The following is a 21,971-nucleotide window of genomic DNA, read 5'->3' on the forward strand; positions in this document are numbered from 1 at the left end:
GCATCTAATTGAGGTGTAGATCGGTGTGTCACATTTTCTGTCCTCGCTTCCCACGCTTCGTCAGGTGTGTGATGGAGATGACCCGAGTTAACACGGCTGTGAGATAATTTTTTTTTTGTTTACTTTATGATGAGACGGATGTCGGAAGAAACTCCCGTTGGGCATGTTTCGTGTCTTGATTTTCATGGCAGCCCTCAGCCTCCTAGCCTGGTGAAGATTTGTGTTCGCGTGATAATGGCCGACCTTGCTCTCCTGTCGGCAAATATGATGCAGTCAAGGCCACAGCTAGTTCAAACAGACGGTTCCCCTCTCATATTGAATTGCTTTATACTAAGGTCGTCTGAATCAATACGCGTGTCATCGCCATGTCATCCGCCCAAATATGAAAGGTGAAGAATGGGATGAGTGTGTGTGTGTGGTGGGGGGAGGAGGAGGAGGAGGAGGAGGTATGACTTCAAGTCTTTTTCTCCTGAACCGATGTTCACTATGTCATATTTTATTACGAAACATCTTTATAACTTTTCCCTTCCCTTTGTGGAGCAACCATTCGTAACTATTTCGATACTCTGTCTCGCAAAATATCACGAGAAAGTTCACGATAAAGTTCACGAGAAAGGCAGTGATCAGATCACCGGAAGAGCATGCAGTCCTCAAGTGCTCGCCATTATGTGAGTTGTTCTTTCGCGCCACCAGACCGTTTATTAAAAACACAAATCAGTCCTGAGCTGAGTTCAGCTCGCATTTCAAGTGTCCATAAATTTCAGACACGAAGCTGGACCAGGACTTTAGATGGTTCAATACTTGGTGTGTTGCAGGGTGAGTTCTTACTCTGTCCCGAGTTGTACTCCGCTGCACGATGGGACAAGTGTATAACAAGATGTCTTTCTTCATGTGTGATTTCTTTTTAAGCGAGACAAATACAGTTTTTCCACGAGATTATTATCATAATTCCAAGAATGGGAAACTCCAATGACATATCTGGGGTGGCGGGTCGTCGTCGACCGCTTATCCCAACACACCCTCACCGTTTACTTACAGCTCTGTCCTTTTATGGTTGGCGAGCAAACGTGGGGGTCGGAGGTCACCGGTACAGTGCGGTTGCAAAGAGCACAATGAATTCATTTCACTCGAGGCACATCGCGTTGAAGACTTAGTCCTATGCCGAGCGTTTAGCGAGGTTGCATGTCGCACTTGTCCGGGGATATCCTGTTCTCTGTCAGGGAGGATTCATTATGAGGGAGGACAGGTGGACCACCCGGTCCGCATTGCTATTGTCGGTTTGTAGCCTAACGGGATCACTTTCAGGACCAAGTGTCTAGCTGACTACAAGGCACTGTACCTCGCTACACATGCGAGTTTTTGGAGAAGATACGGTGTAAGCCTTTAAGGTCTGGTGACAGTGATGGAACTCGACCACTCTCAGACCCGCACATACGCGTGTCAGTGTTATGGTTCAAGTCTAAACACATCTATCTCAGCATTTTTCAAGTTTTTATTTCACCTCAGCTTTACCACCGCCCCTGACATGTAGTCTTCCTGATCCTTGGGAAGTAATAGGAAGTTGAACAGGTACCACAGTTCAGGCTAGGAGTGTCAATACGCCTAATGACATACGATAGGCCGCCTGGGTGTGTCAATACGCGCAAATGACAAATACCACAGTCCGGCCGACAACAAAGAGAGAGGGTGTGCCTGTGTGCATGAGGTCATTTATTTTTACGACTAATAATATCAAACAGCTACCACCATATCATTTGTAGACCAGATTTTATTTCAGTTACCTAGCGGTTAATCAGAATTTGAAAGTTTTGTCACCGTTCTCGTATTCGTTAGATTCACCGTAAGTGTAACTGTCAAAGGAAGTAAAGGGCATCCCGCACGTGAACAATGCAAGTACGCGCACTCCCTCCCACACACAAACATTTACATTTCCTCATTCCCGTTAGGTCGGGACCGTTATCGACGTTAACGCACCCACGCACGTACACTGATAATCGACAAGTGATCAATGCAGAAGCATCTACTCTGCATATCGCATGCCAATGGCGGACTTGTTTCTGACGAAGTAAGGGGCGTGAAAGGGATTCGATTTAAACCTTTGCTCTCTAACGCTTATCGACCAAGAAGTTAAAAAAAAAAAAAAAATCCGCGCTGTGTTGATGTAAGCTGTGAAGACTGTGTGCATGTGTTTGAGGAGTGCTGTGGGAGGTGGTCGATGCCGCTTGGCGCCAACATGTGTCATAGTCATTCAGCCAAGCCTGTAACATTTTCTCTGCGTTGTGTATTGCACATTCATAGGCAAGGTCCGATAGACAGTGGGTACAGTTAGGATTGGCATCGGTGAATGAACTGTTTGACCTGACAGCGCGAAGGTGCGAGGGGAAACCCCACCAGCATACTGTACACTGAGTACACTGTACTACATGTTGAACACTAATTGGTCCCAGTCCACTCTACACCGTGTATGTGGAGCACCCTGTCACCAGTGTACTACTGCACGCTGAGTACACTGGACTCCACGCTTGAGCCCTCGTCCGCTAGTGTACTGTACACTAAGTACACTGTACATGTTGAAACTTGGCTTCTCGTCATTTCTTTCCGAACAAGCAGTCCGCGATAACAATGATCGCCGTAATAATGAGTGCAACATGTGGTGAGGCCTGCTCCACAGAATACAGCTGCTGGGTGTCAGACGACACCATCAAGGCCTGCACATAAACACACCTCGCTCTCAAGCTCTCTCTTTCTTTCTCTCACACACACCGACTTTAATAATGTACGTTCAGCAAATTTCGGGTCAGCAGATTTGTCGAGTGCCTCTAAGAAGAGTTCAGCACGTGCGAGATTCTACATTTGTACGGGCGTTTCCGTTCATTTCGTGAATGGCGATGACCTGGTTATATTGGTTTTTGTTGCGAATTTTGCATTTGCCCGTCACCAATAATCACATTCGCTACCGATGAATTTATTGATGACAGTCGAATGAATAAGAAATGCTCTCCGCTCGAGCAAGAATTTTTACGCATAACCTACAAGTCTTTATTTCATGGACTTTAATTTGCATACTTCGGCTTCGAGGTTAACGAGGACTGTCGAGGTCGCAGAGGTCACAAAGCTGTTCTCGTGTTTGCCGTCCAAGTTTTATTGTAGTGGGATTCTTGTGGTGTAGCTAAAAGCCCCAGTAAATGCAGGTGTCAACCACACCCAGACCATCATAAGACAACTAATGTTACTTCTGCTTATCAAATTTACAATGGTGTCAACGTGTGAGTTTCTGTAAAACTTGAAGGGTATGGCGATCTCAAAAACTTTTCCTTCAGTGTCTGCATGGAGTAGAGTAATTGGAGGCCAAGAAACTGTCAGTAGTTTTTGTGGAAACTGATCCTTAGGAAAAAATACATGCCCGAGATTTATTTACCGATTGGAACAAATGCGAGTCCATGAGCTTTACCTGCGGGGTCTAGTTTTAACCGTCACTCTCAATTTGCTCAGTGGGATCATATTCGACACTTGTGTTAAACATGGCGTCACGCATGCCACCCGAGTAAGGCATCTGTGCCTACCTGTTTCTAGAAATCCTCAGTAGTTGAACACATATACGCTTTCGGCGATCTTAATTTTTCTCTCTCTCTTTCTCTGATTTTGCTCTTGAGTTAATCGGTTCATTAAATTTTTATAGGCAAATTTTCATTCTGGTTCGGCTGAGAGAATGATATACTTCTGGACATGTTGCTTTTCTTTGTAAATCTTCCATCATAACACTGACACTCTCAGCCTATATCCCACTTTAGCAGAAGCAGTCGAAGCTAGTTTCCGCACGGCGACGGCTGACATGCATTCAGTGGCAATACTAACCGACGAAGAGGGGAGACTCACAGTAACCTACACGTGCAGCTCGTACCTCCGCTAGCAGCTTGAAACAACACGAGGGCCGTTGATTCCATCAAGGGGAGCAAAACTTGGATCAAGACATCGATTTCACGTAAGGGAGGCAACATAGGAGTTATTTTTGGTGTCTGGACAAGGAAATGGCGTGGTTCATCGACATCAGTTTTTGTAACGATCGGTATATGTCATCAGCTCCTTTGTTTCTGCCATCCCTTCCTCTGTTCCCTCTCACTCACGTTTGTCAGCAAGGGGCACTTAGTTCCCTGTGATTTCCTTTCAAGCTGTGTGCAGATTGGTTGCACGTGTGGCACCAAGGGACGACACCAGTTACCATTCCCCTCCCCCTCATGGCGGTCTCTCGCCCCGCCGTTCCCTCGCGCCCCCGGTGGTACACACCTTTGATTCCAGCGTGACGAGAACCACGGCCTTCCAGATGCCATTGTGCCTACGAATCTCGAACTTTCCACGTGTACTTTTTTTTAAAACTCTGTGCAGCCCTACCCTCACTCCAACTGGCGGAAGTAGCGGAAATGGAGCCGTGGGGCCGAGACTTGTAGCAGCTGTGCTGCTGCCTGAAAGGTGGCAGGTTTTTTTTCCTTTGAGACGTTGTATGGGACATAGTGTTAATTTGCCTCGCAGAGAGCCAGCCGAGTGTTGCCATGGTTACTGCATTATAATTTACCTTTTTGGTCTGTGTTTGTGTGTTAAAAATAAACGCTTTCTTCATATCCTCCACCCTGTGCTCCTGTGTAATAGAAGTTTGAGAAGCTGTGTTCTCGTTTATTTCGCGAACACTAGGGTTTATCGTCATGACAGGGAGCCATTAACCCCTCTAACGTAAAATATTGCAAACGATTTTTTAAAAAAGGTATGAGAGGGTAAAAACTGAATGTAGTATTTGAGTTTTGCATCTATTATAAGAATGGAAGACGTAACAGTGGTTTAACTGTCACTGTCATGTAATAGGAATGGAGGACTTGTCAGAAATGGCTTTGCTCGCTTTTTATGTTGTGCTCCTCCCTCAACACCTTGAAAAAAATTGAGCGGATTACATTTCTTAGGCTAGTTAGTTTTTCCGACAATTAAATATCTTTTTCTGTTTAAAAAATTATTTATAACATTCGCACGTCTTAACAGTTGTATCATAAGTAGTATGTGTTAAAATGACAAAAACATTTTTCTGGCTACCGTCGATATCATACAGTGACGAGGTTTCAACAAGAATCCCGTGAGAGACGAAGGGAGTGGAGGGGACTTAGAGAATCAACCCAAAAAGAGAACTTATCAGGTCAGGGTTGTAGTCAACAAACCATGTTTACCTCATTTCGCCCTAAGCTGGTCTAAAACAAGACAACAGCCGGCGACAGTCGCGTGCTAACGTCAATATTTTCTAACGGACAAACCAGCAACTTCATTATCTCGTTATCACCTGGACAATCGCAAGACAAACAGTAAGCACAGAAATGTAAGCATACTCAGGTCTCCAAGAGTTCAGAGGGCAACAAAACATTCCACAAAAGGGGGTTGGTCTGCATTGTCTTAGAAACAATCACAAGGTGATCGCGCTGTGTGGTGAAGTGCGGTAGAGGCAGAAGTCAGATTTATTCCCTCGCCAGTTCGGCTGTTAATGAAGGATGTTCGTGGACAAATCGTCAGACCTCCCAAAAGTTCTAATGACCGTAACATTCGCTCCAAAACCATTGTTTCATACGACTACACAAACGACTTTTCCAGACTTGTGAAAGGACCTGCCTAGCGAGGGTTTTGCTGATCATACCTCTAAAGGACATTGTTAGTTGGAGACGAATTGTCGAACAGCAGGACAGTCATAAAAATGCCAAATTAGTTTTACATCAATGTGTTGAGAAATTCCTTATGCAGTTTTTCTTGTCCTTCCGAGCTGTAACAACAAGAATGTTGCTCGGCTAAACACTAGACGATGTCTAACCGAGGAATGTTTATGATGACTATAACCAACTGAGTAGCCAGCGCCGCTATGCTGTAGTAAAAAGCCCTCTAACTGACTTTATCTGCCTTACTGTTCGTTGTTGACATGCGAAGAATAATTTGCCGGTGTGTCTGCCATGGATTAAAAAAGAAGTGTGCATTACCTTCTATCCCCTCAGGTGAAAAAAATCTTTAGTCCACCGAGGGCCATAAATAGAGTCACAGAATGTTTCTCCCCGTTTGGCTTTTATGGTCGTTCAGGGCGGGCTTTTTGTGACCACATTCTTTTCCCTTTGAAGCTGCGAATAACTGGTGGTAACAAAACTAACACGTGTAGGAGAAGAAGCCATGGGAATGCTGTCTGAAAGCCAGGATGGCAACAAGGACTCAGACTCCACATTCTTGTGGCTTGACATCAACATCGAGCATCACCTGCATGCAGTCCACCGGTGCCGGCCCTAGTTTTGTTTTCCCACTGACCCTTGTTCTGTGACATTTTTCTCATTTGACCGTTACAAGTTCGTATATGGAATATGTATATGTTTCTTTTCTATATTCACAGTACGATGTTCATTAAACGTCAAGGGGTCAAGGTTCGTTAAATATTTTTCCATATCGCGCGAGGACATCTACATGTTGAGAATCTACGCCCACCTGCATGTTGTATAAATGAAATAAAAAGAAACAAACAAACCGCACCCATTGTTTTCGCAGGCAAATGACACTACCAATGTAGATAACATGTATCCTCTGTTCTGATATAGCCTTGTTTATCTTTGCTGCAGGCCTGTGCACGTGACCCCGATATGAGAGGCTCGATGTAGCGTGGTGTGGGGTGACCACCTGCGAAATGGCCAAGGAGACAGCCAACTTCGAGAAGGGTCGCATCAAGGCCCTACAGGACGAGCGAGTTTTCATCCAGAAAAAGACTTTCACAAAATGGGCCAACGCCTTTTTGGAAAAGGTGAGATAACTGGGAGATAACACTGTAGGTGCCCCTGTCCTCCTCAAGTACAAAATTTTTCTAAGTCTGAAGTTGACATTATTGATACGGACATGCCGAGTGAGATCTTTAAGTTTACTCGTCTGACTTTCTCTTTTTCTTTTTCTTTCTTTTGTTTTTTTTTTTCAATCATTACCCTTATCGATTAGTCCTTGAACACTTTCCCGTATCCACTTCTTATGTTCCCGCTCTTCCATTCTCTCTGTTGTCTCCCTGTCTGTTCGTTCTTCTGTCTCCCTTTTCTTGGAGATCAACCTGGTTATCAGTCAAAGCTGTTATCTAGTGAATTTCTTAATAATCAACTTTTTTATCAGTCGAAACTGTTATCTAGGGAATTTCTTGTTGTTGCCTGTCTGATTGTTTTTTGCTTTAGATGTTCTTAGTTTGTAACTGCCGTAGATAGTTTCTTCGTGAATGAATTGAACCGAAGTACCTAACATCAATCAGCTTTTCATTTCTTATCAAACAGCAAACGAGAATACAGATGTATTTTAAACCGTGCAAGTTGTTCACTAGGTTTTATTAACCGTCGTAAGTCTTATCTATGTTTTATCGGCTCGTAAAAACTCATCAAAACTGTACATTCAGCAGAATTGTGAAACAAATATTTTTAAAAATCTGTTGCACAACTCAGCGTGAGTTGCAGTGCACTGATGGCTGCTGTCCTATACTGATTATTTTTGTACATACAGTCTTATCTAGCACCGTCTGCTGCCAGTGCCCGTATGTGTGATTTGCACCATCTGTCCCGCGGTGACCTATGACCTCACTAGGTTTCTGTCGACGTCTGATGTTGAAGGCTTTTCTTCGCCTCCTACACATTTGACAGTTTTTCCTGTCTTCATATATTAGAGAGGTGTTTGCATCGTCTTCACACGTTAGAGTTTTGCCCACTCATCAATGTTCGTTACAGGTGTTAAAGGCTTTGTTATCGTCGCTAGATGCTAGATGCACCTGTCGTTCCATTCGCGATTTCTTTCCTCTGCTAATCCCAGCTGGTTGTCGCCTGCTACACCTCAGGCGAGTCTGATCTGACACTGGGGGAGAAAAACCAAAGGAAACCCCTCGCGCGTTCAAAAAACAAAAATCGATGATAGCCTGTTAAGCACGTGGTGGTGGTTGTTGTGGTTGTGGAGCTGGCAGCATTCAGACGGCAGGTGTGGAATGCTGACAGCCCGGCCTTGTGCTTTGAGCGCAAATGCAGTGCGACAACAACCGCCCGCCAACGGCCAACTTTTGTAAACAGCAGAGAGCACATGCAAGCTTTGCTTGGGTTGTCTTCCTTGTGCTGGGCTTGACCCCTGGATCGCGAGTACAAGAGGGCCTAATGTTACCCACGTGACAGTTGACCTCTAGCTGTCTTCCTAGATTCCTTCTTTGGGTCCTTTTCTCTCTTGTTTTTTTAACATTTCCCTCTTCTCTCTTCCCCTCCATCCCTAACTACATTTGTGTGTGCGTGAGAGAGGTGCAGAAAATGAAAAAGACGGTAAAGAGAATTAAAATAGCAAATAAATAAGTTCATTTCATTTAAAAAAAATGGAAATACAGGTTTGTTTGTTTTACACAGAGAACTAGCTTTTTATCATAACCAGACAATCATGTCCTGTTGTGGTGGAGGACGTGGTTTAGAGAGCACGACTCTGGAAAGAAAACAAATATTTCTGGCTGCTGCTTTGCATAACATGTTGAGCAAAATTTACAAAACATCTCCAGTCAGCCGACAACAGGTTTGCTGGTGTTGTTGACACGAGCGGCATCGTCACATCTACACACCCCCTACTTACCCATCCACCCAACCCACCACCTCGTGTACTTAGAAATCCAGCACGAGTGCAGTGATAAAAGGACTCGGGTAGTGTAGCAGGCGAATGAAAGCAGAGGACAGGTCGGGTGGCCTTGCTTGTTCTCTACTGTGAGCGTGTACAATGGAGACACGGTCATCGAGACAGTCGGCTGTCATGTTGTTTGTCATGTTTTGTCATGTTGTTTGTCATGTTGTTTGTCGCGTTGTTTGTTATGTTGTTTGTCGTGTTGTTTGTCATGTTGTTTGTCATGTTGTTTGTCATGTTTACTGATGTGTCTGCCAAAAACACGCAAAATATTTATTAGCACACCCCTCCCTTTCCTCACCTGGCCTGTTTCTCTGTCGTTTGTGTTCGTGCTTACACGAGCATGCGCGCGTGCGCAAGTGATTGAGTGAAGTTTGTAGAATAATTCTAAATTATTCTTTGACGTGAATGAAATAAAATTCCGAATTTCTCACCCACCCTACAGTTTCGACGAGGAGAACTTGTCTCTTAATGCCATAGACTGGTCGGTTGAACAGGTCGAGCTTTAAACGGGTTTTTGACAGACTATACAGTACTGGGTGGATTATCGGTTCGTCTACCCGTGTTTTAAATGCTTGTTGTACACGAATGGATGGCCAGTGACAACAATTTTTTTTACACAAACTGGGCGTATCCATCCCACACCATCGCAGGTAGACAATCTTTTACTTTTAAGGCCGGAATGTTACTGCCTACTGTATTGACAGTTATGAGGAATCGTGTTCTGGCGGCACCATGAAAGTGTGGTTGTTTGTGTTTACCACTCTGGCATTCATTCAGTGTGTGGCAGTGACAGGTGTAAGCTATCCAGCCAGCTGGAAGGGAATGCTGGGTCAGTTACAGACGGTGGTCCCCGTAAACAACTCTGTTCTCTGTGACAATGACAAACTGTACCACAGGACTGATGTGTCATAATCAGCGAGGACACGACACGTGTTTCACCACAGACTTCTGTGTGCAGTCAAGCGTGTCCTGGAAGCCCGTTCCGTGTGGCTGGGAGGGATGGAATGGGGGAGAGTGCCGGTGTGCTTCATGGCCCACAAGTCTTGGCGCTCCATACTTCAACCCCTCCCTCCCCTCGTCAGGTTACGTCTCGTTCTTGTCAACCCTCGCCACGTACAAAAGGGCACAGCAGGGGTCGAGGCTGGACATTTCTAAAAAGTATAAATTAACGGTAGTATTGTGTCGAGGGGTTACACTAAGATTATTTCAAACATTTGTTCCTTCCCCTTCCCCTCTTCGCTCGTTCAGCATTCAAGGATTTCATGTCCTTGGAGTAGTGGATGTCATGTTACGAAGTTCAGGTTCAAAAGTCTTCTGAGTCTACTTGCTCCATTACGATTTTGTCATTTTAAACGAGTCTTCAAGAGTCTGTTAAAAATAGCCGGGTGTCTTTGCTTATGTAAAAAAGTGACACTTGCCTCCCCTTATGCTCGTCCCATATTTGCCATGATCCGTTTCAGTTACATTCCTTGGGAGGTGTGGATTTCCAGCTACTTTGCATGTCACGAGCGTGATGTATGCATAGTGTTGTAGCTTGTGGAGCTGGCAGGTCAAGGGTGACCGATTGCGCCAGCTCCCTTGGAATATGCTTGGACTAATGCTACGTGCGGTTTGATGAAGGTATAATGTACATTTCGTTAAGGTGACCACACGTTTCGGGGGCGAAAGCGGGACAAGTGCCGATGATGGTGTCGTCACCGTCAAAGAACGCCGAAAAAAGTGATTTTTAAAGACAACCGGGACATTTGATGGACTTGCCAGAAAGCCAGAAAGCGGGACATTGGGCGTCCTGCCCGATGAGCAGGCGGGACACGAGGTCAAAAGCGGGACTGTTATCTCCCCGCCACAAGGAGAGCGGGTCCTCAGCATTCAAACCCCGAAAGACGCCAGTACATGGCGAGAGGACAGGATACATGGTTTTTTTTTACAAACCCACACGGACTACTTTCCCTCTCAAAAAATGGTGACAGACAGCAAACCCACATAGCGCAGTAAAACATCACACCCTAGGCTTTGTAGAATTTGATTAGAATACATTTGTTGAACTACACATATGTCTGCATCTCAATAAAAAATATTTTTACACCGTTACATGTGTCCTGGACACTCGTGGTCTGCCAGATGGCGCTGTTGTCATATCCAAACAAACAGAGGTTGGCCACGTCCACCATTACAACTGTGGTATTCACTGGGTGAGGCGCATGCATGTGTCATGGGCTCCAGTGATGGGTGCGTGTGCACACAGGAAACCCTTTCAATATTTTCTTTTGTAAATTATTTAATAAAAATCCCTTTTGGCCACGGAGGCTGTTAGAAAAGCGGGTGTTGGTCGCAGATTGAGAATTCATGTTCCCTTGATGATTGAGGCAAACACCTTTAATAGACAATAAACCCCATTCTTCTCTCTCTCTTCGTGTCTCTGTCTCACTCATAAAGCTGAATGGAAGAGACACTTTTGTCGGTTGTATTTTTTAAAAAAAGCAGGCTGATGTTTGTGTCTCGCTTCACTGCACATTAGAGGTCACGCAGCCGAGGCTAAGACGATGTCTGTCCACAGCTTGCCAAGCTGGCTAAAGCAAAAGTGTCAGAAGTGTAAGAAGGAGAGTTCTATTTTCACTTTTATTATCTTTTTTTGTGACCAACTTTCCCCGAACCTTTAGCCGCTTCTTCATTCTTCACATACATGACCATTTCATCTTCAAGATTTTTTGACAAAAGATGAGGTTATGTTGCAAACTCAGCTTGAGGTCAAAAGGTCATGTAGCATGTCTTTATAGACATTTTGGGTGCCTTCCACTTGTTCTCAGTTGCCTTCATCCACGATCTGCATATTTTTTCTCTCTCTCGACTTCCATCTCTGAGTATTAATAAAGAGACCGTAACTGGTGAATATAATTTGTTGCAGCACATTGCTTCGTGGACTGATTTTGTTCAGTGTAAATTTTCAGAATACATTTGAGAATCTTTAGTTTTCTAATTTATAATTTTCGTATATGTTTTTTTTATGACCACAGACATGACTGCACATCTTTATCTTTTAATTTTCGTTGAATTCCTTTCATTAGTTTCATAGACCCCTGCGCGATCCCAGACTTTGCAGGTGAATGGGAACATCCTGCGGTCCACTTGCTCGCCCCGCTGTCTGGTGACACTTGTCCCATCAGGCCTGTGTCTTTGGCACGTGCTTCCGTGTAATGGTGTCATAATCGTGGTGGGTTTTTTTCCAGGCGCGGATGGAGATCCGAGACCTGTTCACAGACCTGGCCGACGGCAAGATGTTGATGAAGCTGCTGGAGATCATCTCCGGCGAGAAGCTGGGTACACCCAACAAGGGTATCATGCGAGTTCAAAAGGTCGAGAATCTCAACAGGTGCCTCAAGTTCCTCGCCACTAAGGTATTAAAGTTGTTGCAACAAAGTTTAAATGGATTGTAATCCATTCATTACTTCATGCAACACACCACCGCTGTTACAACTTTTAAGAGCGCGTTTGAGAATGTTCATTGTACGGGGATGAGTACTGTGTAGGCAACGACTTATATAATGTTTCTGCTCTGATTCATCATTGGTTACTTGTTTGCAGGTGTATTTTGAGAACATCGGCGCTGAAGATATAGTCGACGGAAACCCTCGCCTTATCCTCGGTCTCATTTGGACCATCATCCTGCGCTTTCAGATCCAGGAAATTATAGTGGATGTGGTGAGTCGAATGTTTCCTTCAAATAATAATCAAAAGTGTGCTTTTTGAGGTTTATAAATAAAATTGTTCTCATTGTGAATATTTAAGTAATAGCTGTGGGAGATGACAAACAGAGAAGCACCCAAAATAATGGAACGAGTGTATATTGATTCAGCTAAATCAACTTTAAAAAGGTTATTACAATAATTGCTTCAACAAACTTTGGAAGCGACTATGGTACTGTTATTTTTTAATGTGCAATTAAAATACTTTCTTACCCCGTTGTGTGGATGGTGTATTTTCATTAGTAACTTGGTCAGTACTCTAGCGATTTAACATAATCATGTTGGTTCTTCTGTCTGTCTCAATTTAAAATTTGCTTGCAGGACGAGGAGCAAGACAACAGTGAAAAGAAGTCAGCAAAAGATGCACTTCTGCTTTGGTGCCAGAGAAAAACAGCAGGGTGAGTGGCAACACTTAAAATAATAGAGATTGGTGTCTGGGATTTCCTAGAACTAGTGTGTTGGGGATTACCATGTATGACTGATTCCCTCGCTAAGAACATCTGACCAGCCTCTCAAGACAGAAAATCAATCGACACAGCTTCCCTCAGAGCAGAACGATCGGCTGCTGAATTATTTAAACACACCTGCGTTTGTTTGTGTCGGTGATGCATCTTACTTCGGAAGTACCTGGCTGTCAGTGAGGCCGAGTGTCTGGTGAACTGACACGGTGTGTCTGCAACATTTCCTCAAATGCTGTAAAAATGTCGAAGAATGAATGTCGTAAACAAAGCAGGTTGTGGTTTATGGATGTTACAATGAGGCCCACGGCTGTCGCGGCCCGCTATCGATACAGAAGCAGGTGAGAATGGAAGACATTACCTGTCCAGATTTGCCTTTGATGTGCGCGAACAATGCCACCTGATCACAACCGTCTTACTGGTCCTCATATACACAGTGTGTAGTTTTGTTGCTGCCCGTGTGTATAGTGTGTAGTGTTGTTGGTACCCGTGTGTATAATGTCTAGTGTTGTTGGTACCCGTGTGTATAATGTGTACTGTTGTTGGTGCAATTTACATGACGCGTGCTGATGTGTGTGCTGCTTGTTTCAGCTACCCTGGTGTCAACATACAGAACTTCACCACCAGCTGGCGCAATGGACTGGGCTTCAACGCCCTCATTCATGCTCACAGGTATTAATGGCCGATATCGTGTCGGTCAGTGTGATTGACTGACATTCACATCGAGGCTGTAACCCATGCAGGCTGGTCAAGCCGACAGACCTGACCGGCCACAGAGCAAGTGGGCGACAACTTCTGATGAATTTCAGCTCAGTTCTTTAGTTGATCGTGACATTCATTGCAAGTATTTACACATAACCTGTCAGATACATTCCTAGATTTGTTCATATTGTCTTTGTCAGCTTCAAGTTTTAAATCAGGTAGAAACAAAGACATTTATCCTCTATATAGCAACAACTCAGAAAAATAATTGCTAAGAAAAAATGTGATATGATGCATATTAGACATTCTTATGTCTTGATGGTCAAGAGAAACTAAGCTGCAGCAGCTTAGCAGGACTAGTTGCATCAGGTACAAACGGTTGAAGGTGCTTCACAAACATGGCCTCCATCATACGAGCTAAGTCAAGAAGAGAAGAATACGTATTCCTTGTTTAGCTTGTTTAGGAGAGAAAAGTCGAGCATTCAATTACACCCACATGCAAGAAATATTGTGTGTGTGTGGATGTAACTAATATGACAGCAGGGAAGTGTTTCTCTGTGTCCCAGCGGGTCATTTTGTTCTTTGGTGGGTAGTATTGCCAGTAGAAGTGCTAACACGCTAGTCTGGTGAACAGCTGGCTTTAATAAAGTCGATCTTTTTCAGACCTGACCTGATAAATTATGACCGGCTTGAGCCAAGCAACCATATGGGTAACCTTAACAACGCCTTTGATGTGGCTGATAGCCAGCTGGGAATACCCAAAATCTTAGACGCTGAAGGTAAAATAAAAGAGTATTTGCTGACATGAGCGCTTTTCAGCATAAATCTGACTTTAATGTGTTTTTGTGTCTGTCTGTCTGTGTGTCTAATATGCGGACATAATACTATACTCGTCCCCTTCCTTCAGGTATTCACTGCTGTCTAAGATTTTAAGTCACACCTCACAAGACCAGACTAGCTCAAAAAAACAAACAAATCAAGCAACCAACTATCCAACATATTGAGCAAGAAGACAAGGAAGAAAACAAAATTAGTCGAACATCTGAATGATCCCACTGATATTATCAATTTATTTATTTCATTATTTATTTCCCAGATGTGGACGTGAACAGACCTGATGAGAAGATCATCGTGACATATGTGGCATCATACTACCATTACTTTGCCAAGATGAAGAATGAAATGACTGGAGGCAAGAGGATTGCAAAGGTAGGCTGTACTAGCAAAAGGTGTATGTATACATATATTTGTGTGTGCGTGCGTGCGTGTTTGTAGGTGATAAGAAGACGAGGAAGAATCAGCAGACAGCCAGTCACCTGCAACACTTGTCATAAAGACAAAATATTCGAGAGCCATTGCAGGATATCGTTGAGCAGACAGATAGAAACAGACAGCAGGTGGACATCTTGGACACTAACAACGATCCAGCTACAGCTTGCGAAAGGCATCGCATTCCTTTATTTTACTTTTTTCATCATATTTCACCTTATTTCATTGGCTTATTTCACCTCTGCAGAGGTGTGTTGACAGGTATCTTCGCTCATAAGCGCAATGCAGATGTATACAACACAGGCGTTTACTTTGAAATTCAGATCAGTCTTCGGCTTCATTTGCATACATAGACGACTGCGGTAGGACGCAGGAATATTGCACCTGTGCAGTTATATGGTTCCGCACCTGATCGTTTGATAGTAAAGGGTCTTCTCTTAAAAATATTGATAAAAAATAATGGAGATTAATTACACGCTTCTACATTGTTGAATACAAAGAATGATAATCGCCGTGGACAGTTTTGCAAGTAAAGTGGACCTGAATGCGGCGAACACCATGATCAAAGGGTTATGGAAGCTTCGTGCATTTAGTTTACATCTATAGTTCACCGTTTGGTGAGGGGGGTTGTGGGGTGTCGCGGTAATGTGCCCTTGGCCTCTTTCGCCCACTGCTGACAGCGCGCGCGAGGTAGAGGGTGATGGGGACGGACGGTAAGAGATTTAACGCTCGGCTTTACATTGAGTAGATGTCCATCGCCGGTTCCACCCGGAAATTGGCATTGATTTCACTTGGGCCCGTAGCTATAAGGTGAGAGCTAGTCGTTTCCTCAGGGCGAAATCGGGACCTCGAGAAGAAGCATCTTGTTTCCGGTTATCAAGTGGTGTCCAGACCCTGTGGACACTTTGTTTCTCTACTTCAGAGCACCTTTGTCACAGGTTTATATCTACGGAACCATGGGTAAAATATCTTCGCTGTCTGGTCACCGCTTTGTAACTTCGGAAACAAGACGCTTGTCCGTGAGTTCCCCATGTTACCCAAGGGTAGCGACTTACCCTCGCCTCATAACTACCGCCCCTGCAGAGACCAGCATGTCGCTGGCAAGTCAGTTGACCGAGCCATGGGGACGCAGGGTGCTTGCACTGACATCCCAGTCAGACCTGACCTATTGGACCTCTAGCGCGAGGCAGTCGATGAATCGATTTCAAACGAGGAGAACTGTTACCTTGTTACATCACTCGTCCTGATCCTCGTGGACCGGCTACGTTGACACGACGGGTGGCTTCGTGTTACACCTGCCTACCACATCAATAGAAGCGGATTTAGCATAATATATTGTTCTTGTCATGGTATCGCAAGCGGGTACACACACACACTTACACTTACACACACACATATTTATATACGCATACGCACACACATTCACATTGTTTCTTCCCTTGTGTTACACACAGGCACGCGCGCGCGCGCACACAGAGTTAAAACAACTACCTGTTCCCTCAATTTCCAGCGTTCAATAAAAGCATGTTTTCGGATCCTCATCGCAGTCGCCAGGGGTGGTAGTGCATCGTGAATTATGCCGGCGACTAGAAATAAACAGGAGAACCAACTTGGACTCGAATGGTAATTGCCGTCATCAAAGCCAGCCGCTGGATAGACTTGTTCAGATAACTGGGCATTTACTGCTGGCCTGTTAGCCTGCTCCTTGACCCGCAGGTCGGGGTTCATAGCAGATAATGCGTTTAGGGAACCGATTTACGTCACGTGTCCTCCTGTTACAAACGAGTTAACTGCACCACCAAAACTTGAAGACAAGGGGATGGGTTATTTTAGTGAAGGGGGTTGTAGAATAAGGCAGCAAGAAAATATGAGGGATTACACGCATTTACAACTGCTGGGTGACACGGCTCGTTACCTGCGCCATCATGGCGGCTACTGCGTCAGAAGACAAAAATGTTGCACGAGCAGAGGTGGCCGTTGGTGTAGCCCGTACTGCTCGGCACCGTCAACCCTCCTGATGTTTCCTGGGAACCTAAGCACCTCAAGGCAGCTTTGTGTGTGCACCTGCAAGCAAACGATCCGCGTGTATTAAACTGAATCATAATCCACATTGCGGAGATGAGGTTGTAGATGTACTGATGTAAAAATATCTGCAGTCTTTGATCCACCCTGCAGTCAGAATAATGATGTCAAACCGAAAACATGTTCAGTTGGTTTGTAGAATAAGTAGTTCAGACATTAAAAAAACAGCAACAAAACCCCAAACTATTATTGATGGCTGGGGTAGCCTGATAATACTAGCTTGTCGGTGGGTGTAGCATTGAACACAACGGGCCTTTACTGTGCACGGTGCAGGCCGCTTAAGCCTGCTGCTCAGAAAGAAACATTTGTTTTGAAGAGTACTGTCAATAAGGGGCCGAATTTTCCTTCTTTCTTTGTCATAAATTTGAAACTGTGGCTTGGGGAAAATCATCGGGTTTTCCAGTCAGCGGAGTCAGTTTCGCCGGTCTCTTGACAGCAGTGTTATGTGGCCATTTTCTCACAGCGGTAGACCGCAGGACCATCATTAATTCCGCACTGAATATTATGGATGAGTACACATGTAGCTCTAGTCAGCCTCTGGGAATAATGCTTTCGAGCTCTTATTTGCAACGCCTGCCATGTCATGACAGTTTCTGCAACCCTTATGCACAGCTCCGTCTGCTCGCCGAGTATGTTCAGCGGTGCGTGACTAGGTTTAACACTAGCTGCTAAGGTCCACTGACCATAAAAAAGCCTTCAGCGCCGGTGACAAAGGAGGGAAAGAAACGTGCCAGGGTTATTTTTCAGATTCTGAACGAAGGAGTGGAAAATGGGTATAGCAGGGGAGCAGTGGGAGAGGACAGCATGTTTATGACCTTAACCAAGCTTCATGCTCCGCTCTCCACTTTCCCTAGCATCCACCACCCATTGCCTTGTCTTTTCTGTCTCGGCGTGTAAAAAAAAAAAAATATTAACCACTGTTCAGCATATGATTTTTTTTTTTAGGTGGTAGTGGAGGACCAAACCAGGGGACAAGAAAGACAAGGGCAGCTAATGTGTAACGCTTTTAGCCTACACTCAAGTGTTAACTTCATCTTCAGTCATACTTTATGCTACTTTATGTTACAGAAAGACAGGAGAATTTCCTTAACCTCCGATTATTGTGGAACAAAGAAAAGAAATAATATTTTAGACATGCGTTCACATTAGGCATGTGGTTTTAATGACATATAAAAAATAGTTACTGCAAACTTTAGAAGATAAACTTTTGTACTTTGGAATATGGAGAAAATTTATCATTAGTGGAGTGTACAACACTGAAGGATGTGCAGCATCGTAACCTTGAGGAGAGATAATCATTTGTGAACTGTAGGGTATCAAGCTGTAGGTACAGCTGTGCAGTTTTGCATGTCACAGTGACATTGTATCAATGTTTACCAAGTAACTTAAGGTGTGTGTGTGTGAGAGAGAGAGGGTGAATGAGAGACAGTTGAAAGTGGGAAATCATAGACCATTTGTTCTTTTGAAAATATTGATATTGGTGAGAAATACAATATGCAATATGCATATTTTTTATTTTTATTGTGCAGTCAGACTGAGCTTGAAAACATAAGACAATCTCTTTTGAAATGTAAAAAACTAATCTTCAGCCAAGCAGTCCTTGATATCCTTTATCTATTTTATAAATGGGGAAAAACCTAGCTATATTTAGCCCACTTCCTCTGATCTATCTCCCTGGAGTGGCTGTCCATGATGGTATTTCCAGATCCATAAAAGCCAATTATCATCATTTGCCTTTAAATGTTCTCTTGACATGTAATAGTTAGGGAGTAGAAGATTAAGGCAGCAAAGTGCTTATTAGTCAGATTGCATAAGTGATGGGATAGTCATGGCAAATTTTGTGATGGGAAAATCTACTTGACATTTCATTCCATGATTACTGTCATGCTGATGTGCATGTTTTTGTGTGACCATTTATATTCATGAATATACATGCTAACAACATATGTGTGTTTCTGAGAGAGAACTAGAGAGAATAAGGCATAACATACTTTAGAGAATCTCATTTATTCCAGTATTTTCATATCATTCGCAAATGTCTGTGCTTGACTCAGACATTAACCTGAAAAAACAACTCACTGTGTCCAACACTAAAAGTCTTTTGCTTTAAAACGATTAATTCCTACTGTTATTAGTATAAACTTAAACATTTTACGCGTGCTGTATGCAGCTATTACTGCAAGGGAAGAAACTGAGGTTGTCTATCTAAACAGATATAAAAGAGTTATGTACCTTTACCTGACAGTGAAGGCCATGTATTACCATAGGCCATATATAGTTACTTGCACAAGATTTTTATAATAATCTGAAACAGATTCTTTTTTAATTAATGATTTAAAGTCTATGATACACTTTTATATTCTATACAGTTTTGAAAAAAGTTGCACAAATCAAACAGCTGCTGTTTTGAGAATTTCTTTTGTTATTGTGTCCATGCAGTTTTTTATGTCATTAGGTTCGATTTCTGTGCAGTGATGATTTTGAATTTTTTTAAGCATAGATTTTTTAAATGTTATTTTATTATGTGTCTCTGTAAGGAATATATATTTTTTTTAATTCTGGGCCTTCTCCCAACCACAACTTGTAGAAGACTAATTTATTCCTGTGGGAAAGACTGAACTCATTTATTTCCTATCCTGTCTGCCATCAGTTAATTGATGCATATTCATGTTGCTGAAAACAAATTAGTTTTAAAACCCAGTATAAATTAAGCTATATTCTATTTCAAATTAAGTTGACTATCTGCTGACAGATTGTGGGCATCATCAAGGACTTAGAAAAGATGCAGGATGATTATGAGGCTCTCACAACTACTCTACTCGAGTGGATCAACAGGACAATTATGACACTGAATGACCGAAACTTGCCAAACTCCCTGGAAGGCATTCAAAGAGAGCTGCTAGAGTTTAAGAAGTACATGACTGTTGAGAAACCACCAAAGTATGTTTTTTTGTGTGCCTTCTGTGATGTTTTGAGATATCTGGAGACTTTTAGACGTAATAATTTTAGTGGCAAGATTGCAGGGTTAGTGATTGCTAAAATGAGAGAAAAATATTGTTTTGGAAGCTGTATGTGCATTGTCAGTGTCCACGAAACTGACAAATATAAGAAGGCATTTCTTGGGACAGGGTTGATGACCTCATCAAACTAAAATGTTTTTATAAAGTTGCATGGTGATTCTGTCATTCATCTTAACAGATCATCTTAGCATGTTTTACAAAAGGTATACTAGCAAGGCCTGTGTCGACGTTTAAAAGATTTCTTGGACACATCCTGGAAAATATATGTAGCAGCAAATAATGAAAAATGTACAGTTTGAAATGTAAGGATCATAATAACCCTTATCCTGACATTTTATTTTCAGATTTGCTATGCTTAATATTCTAGCAGTTAGCAATGTATAAATGACTGTTCATACTACAGGTATCGAGAGAGAGGGAACATAGAAGCCCAGTACTTCAATATTCAAGCTCGACTCAAGGCAAATGGTCAGAAGATGTATGTCCCACCTGAAGGCAAGCTCATTCATGACATTGAAACAGCATGGCTGAAGCTGGAGAAATGTGAGCATGGACGAGAAGTAGCACTCAAAGATGAACTCATCAGGTACATACTGATTTGGTGATGTGTTTGTCCCATGCCAGGTGTTGGTTATGTAGTTTGAAGTCTTGTTGAAAATTTGAAAATACATTTAAAGAAATGTACTAAGTGCGATAGAAATCTTCGGAATGGTACATATTTTCATGTCAATATATGGCTTACCTGATTTCAGTACGATTTGAATTTCAAAGTTTTTTATCCAATGAATTACCTTTTTTGTGCAATCCTTAAGGCAAGAGAGACTTGAACAGCTGGCAAGAAGGTTTTCCCGAAAGGTAATTATGACTGCTGTATGCTACTATTGCTATTTTGTTTACAGGTTTACTGTGTAATAAAAAGTAATTATGAGTGGTTGATATTTATTCTGCTCTTTTTTAAATGGTTAGAAATTCAGTTTTACAAATACAAACAGCAGTAAAGCAAATTACAAATCACTTTCAGATACAGTTTTTTAGCAGTAAAGTTAAAATCCTAAAACTGTAATAAACATGTTTTGATGCTTGTGATAATCTTCATTTGAATGTAGTTTACTGGTTTAAATTTGTGTTGATCATACTTTAAATCTTGTTGAGAGAGAACATGAGCTTGTGCATGTGCTATGATATTACCGGTTACAAAACATAATGTGTTAACAGGCAACCATCCGGGAATCGTGGTTAAATGACATGGAGCAGATACTTGAAGAAAACATGGTTTGCAACAATGCCGCACAGACTGAGGCAGCCGTCAAAAAACACGAAGCCATCAGTGCTGAGATTCTAGCCAGGGTAATTCTTACATTTCTCCAGTTGTAACTTCTTTAAGCTTGCAATTTTTAAAATTAATTTTAAAGGGTACATCTTAAAACAGTTGTGATGCATGCAGAAGAAGCGGTATTTTCTAATTTACATCTGCATCTTTCATACTGTCATCTAATTTCATGTGTCATTTTTGTCTTGATCATATGCAGCTTAAGATAATTATTTGTAAACACAGACATATGAATTACTTTAATAAGCAAAATCACTAAAGACTGATTTACTAAAGGAAATAAGTGGTCTGAATGCATGGTGCTAGGGAGAGGGAAAGGTGAGAAAGGGATTATGAATACAGAGATTCCAATACAAATGTCTGTTCCAGTTCGGACATAGCCGAGAGCATGTTTGTGGGTGATATTTTGAAGTGCAGGTGAATAAATCATAGTTGATTTGAGGAAGAATATCTTGAAATGTTTGTGCAGAAAGACAGATTCCGGGCACTCAATAATCTGGCCAGTGAACTCGTGCAAGGAAATTTCCGTGCCAAAGAAAAAGTGAAGCAAAAGTAAGTTGCGCATTATCCACATATTGGTTGATAGTTTGTACATGCTACATATTTTGTTGACCGTCTACATTATGACAGCTAAGTTGTGCCCATGCATATATTTTCACTGGGATACAACAATATGATAACTAAGCACATCGACCAG

At 42.7% G+C, this 21,971-nt stretch overlaps 1 protein-coding gene across 1 annotated transcript in view; it reads left to right on the forward strand.

Moving 5' to 3' along the window:
• Positions 1-21,971, forward strand: part of LOC112569819 (spectrin alpha chain, non-erythrocytic 1-like) — a 93,550-nt gene that overhangs the window by 8,575 nt on the left and 63,004 nt on the right. The window contains 12 exon segments of the mRNA XM_025247810.1: positions 6,621-6,799; positions 11,898-12,065; positions 12,253-12,369; positions 12,735-12,811; positions 13,463-13,543; positions 14,237-14,352; positions 14,670-14,782; positions 19,677-19,864; positions 20,348-20,530; positions 20,757-20,799; positions 21,160-21,291; positions 21,744-21,826. Coding sequence (XP_025103595.1) covers positions 6,686-6,799; positions 11,898-12,065; positions 12,253-12,369; positions 12,735-12,811; positions 13,463-13,543; positions 14,237-14,352; positions 14,670-14,782; positions 19,677-19,864; positions 20,348-20,530; positions 20,757-20,799; positions 21,160-21,291; positions 21,744-21,826 — 1,415 coding nt within the window. The 5' untranslated portion in view covers positions 6,621-6,685.

This window comes from Pomacea canaliculata, linkage group LG8 (genome assembly GCF_003073045.1).
Source record: "Pomacea canaliculata isolate SZHN2017 linkage group LG8, ASM307304v1, whole genome shotgun sequence".
NCBI lineage: Eukaryota > Metazoa > Mollusca > Gastropoda > Architaenioglossa > Ampullariidae > Pomacea > Pomacea canaliculata.